Here is a 4558-nt window from a genome sequence, read left to right on the forward strand (position 1 = left end):
ACGCTTCCCCGGGGCTGACGAGGCTCCTGCACCACCGCCCCAGGCTCGGCGTCGCTGCCGCCCTGGACCTTGCCTGGAGCAGGGCTCCTGCTCCGGCTGCTCCCCATCAGCCCCAGTGCCCGTTCGGGGTGTCTGACCATCTCTGAGCAGAGTCACAGACTGTCTGGGAACAGGCTCTGCCACCCCAGCACGCACCTGGGCTTTATTTACTTTTTTTTTTGCCCCCCCTTATGAGCATTTTTTAATCTTAGTATCTTATAGTTTCTGTTTACTGTAGCTGGTGGAAGGAGCCGGTCAGCTGAAACATCCTGACATCCTTTACACCCGTAAAACATGGCCTTACCACCTATCTGAACACCGGGCCAGGACCCCTCGGACCATCCTCCTTCCTCCGTTACACGGAGAAAATTTGCACCAGGATGATGCATTAAAATCCGTGGCCTGTGTTGCCCTGCTGTCCGTCACACAGCGACCGCCCCGAGCTGCCTGGGTTGTCTCTCCCTGCAGGGGTTTCTCACCGTGATCTGTTTGACACTGTTTCCAGAGTGACTTTACGTTATTGGTACGCGGTCGCATTCCTTGGGTCTGATGCCGTTGCTGGGAATTGCTGATTTCGTATTTATGTCAGAGCAGAGCCTCGCTAAGGTCCTTAGCGCCGCTGCTGGACGGTCCGTCTTCCCCTTGCCTCTCCTGGGGCCCAGCCGGTCCATCTCCCCCCTGCCTCTCCTGGGGACCGCCTGGTCCGTCTTCCCCTTGCCTCTCCTGGGGCCCAGCCGGTCCATCTCCCCCCTGCCTCTCCTGGGGACCGCCTGGTCCGTCTTCCCCTTGCCTCTCCTGGGGCCCAGCCGGTCCATCTCCCCCCTGCCTCTCCTGGGGACCGCCTGGTCCGTCTTCCCCTTGCCTCTCCTGGGGCCCAGCCGGTCCATCTCCCCCCTGCCTCTCCTGGGGACCGCCTGGTCCGTCTTCCCCTTGCCTCTCCTGGGGCCCAGCCGGTCCATCTCCCCCCTGCCTCTCCTGGGGACCGCCTGGTCCGTCTTCCCCTTGCCTCTCCTGGGGCCCAGCCACGGGCTCAGCGGTCTGTCAGGGCACGCTGCGGCTGCCGCGCCTGGGAAACCCGGAGGGACACCTTTCTGGGCTGGCTCTGCTCGTCATCCTGCACGGCTATGATTAGAGACTTATTACCAAATTAGAGGATTAGAAGCGTAATAACGCACAGCGAAACTACTAATTTCCAAAGATTTCTCTTTTTAAAACTAAAATAGAAGCCCTTTGCTAGATGGGGTTTACCAAGAAAAGCTCCGAAGAAGCAGCCGTGAGGAGGGAGCAGCGGAGTGGAGGAATGAGAAAATGGAGCAGGTCCTCATTAGGGTGCAACACATGTAATAATTACTCGGGGAAGCACGGGGGACAGCAGGGCTCATTTCGTTCTGGATCCCACAGCGACTGCAAGCTTGCTTGCGTGTGCAGCTGCTACCGGCCTGGAATATAATTCTACAGCTCTGTCTAACCCCAAAATCCCTTGCACCTTCCTTCCCAGGAGCTCTGGGGAACCTGTATCTCATCCAACACACCGCTTGGGGTTTTTTTTTTTTTGTTCTTCCCCTTGATGCTGAACCACTTGATAAAGCAGTTACTGCTCAGAAACAGGATTTTAGGCAGCTGGTTCAAATTGGACGCCCATCCATGTGGATCAGGCACCTTGACACAGCAGCCATCGCTCCGGCTTCGCAGCCTCCCTTGACAAACTCACATAAGCATCCCCCGATGCTGTTACCAGCTGGTCTGGTTTTCCAGCCCTACCGTTTGCCTCATCCAAGGGACCCCCCAAAGAGCCCCTGAGCTGCTGGCGGGGCCTTCGGGACTCCCCTACCGCAGCCCGCGCCAGCCCAGGCAGGCGGCAAGGTTTTGGGCTCCCAAACTTGGATGCAGAACCTTCTGCAAGCACCGAATCCACCCACCCCAGCCATCGCCATCACACATCACCAACGTCACCCGTTTCAAACTGTTTTGAGGAAGGTTAAGAGTTGGCTGGTTGAAGCCAAGGTTGTGACTAATATTTTTTGGGGGAAAGTACTTTATGTCAAAACAAGTGAATAGTGAAGTGGAGACATGTGGTACAGAGATGCGTGGAGGTAGGGAGGGGCTTTTTTGTGCCAAATTTCCCTTTTGCCTAAAGGGAGAACCCAAGTTGCCTTATTTCTTAATGTAGAATGAGACAGAGAAGGAAAACTTCCTTCTTTACTTCTTTTAGATCCTCACATTTCTAGAAAGATGCTGAATCACACCCTTATGATACGCTGTCATGGAAATGGGCCCCCTTGGCTTGCAGCCCGGCCCGCCATGGGCCAGCCCACCTGTTGGGTTTCAAAGCTGCTGAAGCCAGAAGAGCCCCTTGGGTCCATCCCGCCCGACCCTGGCACGGCGCAGGCTGTAACGGCAACCGCACTCCCGCAACCTCCTTTTTTCGTGGCTCCTTCCCACGGCAGGAGGCTGCAGGTTTCAGGCTTTCCAAGTCTTCCCCCAGCCAGAGCAAGCTGCGCAGGCAGGCGCACGCAGAAGAAAAGTCAGTGGAGCCCAGGCCCAGGGGCAACTGGTGCATCCAGCAGGCAACTGCGACGGGTCCGTTCCTTACGAGCCCCAAAGAGAATGAGCCCGAGTCAGGGATGTTATACGGAAATATTTGGGTTCCGTGACTTCGTAAGTGAAACAAAACCAAACCTTTTAAGTCATTTAGAGCAGGACTCAGCCCTCAGAACTACTTTGCTTCCAAAAGTTATTCAAGCCCTATGGAGCCACATATATTTGCTTATTAACTACGTGACGGCAATAGCAAAGCCTCCTTCCTCTCTCTCAAGCTCAAATGTGGTATGTAAAATGGCAGGGCCTTTTATAGCCCTGTGCCCACAAAGACTCAGCTGCAGAAGTCATTTCCTATTTACATCAAAAAAAAAAAAGCCCAGTTCAGCAAAGACGGCCAGGGCTGCAGCCAGCAAGGTGCTGTCTGCAGGTGTGGACGCGTGATTCACCCTCCCGTCGGCAGCCCGGGGCCCCGCTCCAGCCAGCACCCTCTGCCCACAGGTTATCTTCATCCTCCGGCTCCCGGTGCTTCCCCGGGCCCAGGCAATTCCAAGCACACCCAAATAAAGTCCCAAATCAATCCTGTCTGGCCTCACCCTCTTTCCCAGCAGAGGGTTTGGATCGCTTCCATGTCTCTTTTTCCCTTCCTCCCAGAGGAAGTTGTCCTGAAGAGAAACTCCCTTTGAAAACCTGAGCCAGAAGATCGGACATCGCCTTCCCGCCCCGCTCTCCTAATCTCTCCTCATTAGAGTAAGGACCCTCCAAGTCTCTCCCACTTGGCTTTCCTCTTCCCCCCCAAAAAAACAGCATTCAGGACCAGCCCTGCTACCAGCTCCTGCCCTCGTTAACCCCTTCTCAGCCCCGGCGCTATCCGCTCTCGGCCACGCAGCCCGGAGCGGGGAGCACCAAAGCCCTTGCAGCGAGCAAGCTCTGCAGCGCTCGGGGGGAATCCGGGGGAATCTGGGGGGCATCGGGGCCCATTCCCACCAAAACCGACGCCGAGGCGACGGGGAATTAGGTGCTGCTCATGAAAATAAGACATCCCGTGGCATCACAGCTGGCTGAAGCCCGCCAGCTTGGGCTACTCTTTCAAACCTCATCGGAAATACTAAAATACACTGGTTTTTGCTAGCCATCCCGTGGGAACGCTGGTATTGTTCCCAGCCAGCAGCGAGAGGCTGTCAGGATGCCCAGAGCATGACATGACCGGCTCGGTGCCTCTGGCAACCCCAGTTTCACTGGAAATGATGGCGCTGTGCCGGACGGTCTGGTGCTGCGGCTTTGCCACCATCCAGACCTCAGCCCCCTCGGTGCCGATGGGCAGCAAAAGGCACTCGCCGGAGACAGCTCTGAAAAAAGTGAATTTTGTCATTGTCAGCTAACCAAAACCAGGACTCACTTCAGATGATCTTCACAGATAGGCACTGGGGAAATACAAAGCAGGTGACCTCAGGAACAGCCCACCTTAGCAGAGATTGCTCCATTAATCATCTTGGCTGCAACGCAGCATCACCAAAATGAGAGAGGTTTGAGGTTTGCTCTTCAATCTGAGAAGCCGTGTCACATTGTGACTAGATACCGCACTGAAATTCAGCTGCCGGATTATGGAGGTGGAAGACCTTTATTTAGCCCGATCTTCCATCGTGAAACCTCCTCCAGCTTTCCAGCGAAACCCCTTTCGGAGCGTGTCAGAGTGCTGAGTAACAGGACCAGTTCAGCTGACTGCCCTGACCTCCTCCGAGCTGCTCATCCCTGTGTATTTTGGATACCGAACTATTTCCATCAGAAAGCAGCTTCCTCAGAAAGTTACCGGGAAATCTTTAGTTTTTGGTTTTCCTCTGGTTGGTTTGTTTTGTTTTTTTTTAATACAAATAAATTCCGTTCGCAAAGAAAACTCCGAAGCCTCCTCTACCCAGGGAACAATTTGGAAGCGCGCTCTGCGCTCGCTCCGGCGGCGTGCTTGCCTCTCCTACGGCCAGCC

The 4558-nt window shown here is 55.2% G+C and overlaps 1 protein-coding gene across 1 annotated transcript in view; it reads right to left on the reverse strand.

Moving 5' to 3' along the window:
- Window positions 1–998, reverse strand: part of LOC104132666 (class E basic helix-loop-helix protein 40) — a 14376-nt gene extending 13378 nt beyond the window's left edge. Inside the window, exon 1 of the mRNA XM_009645990.2 lies at window positions 556–998. Within this exon, the coding sequence (XP_009644285.1) occupies window positions 556–998 (443 nt within the window). The remainder of the gene's footprint in view (window positions 1–555) is intronic.
- Window positions 999–4558: the final 3560 nt, after the last annotated feature.

Source organism: Egretta garzetta, unplaced genomic scaffold, assembly GCF_000687185.1.
Source record: "Egretta garzetta isolate BGI_Z169 unplaced genomic scaffold, ASM68718v1 scaffold228, whole genome shotgun sequence".
NCBI classification, from domain to species: domain Eukaryota; kingdom Metazoa; phylum Chordata; class Aves; order Pelecaniformes; family Ardeidae; genus Egretta; species Egretta garzetta.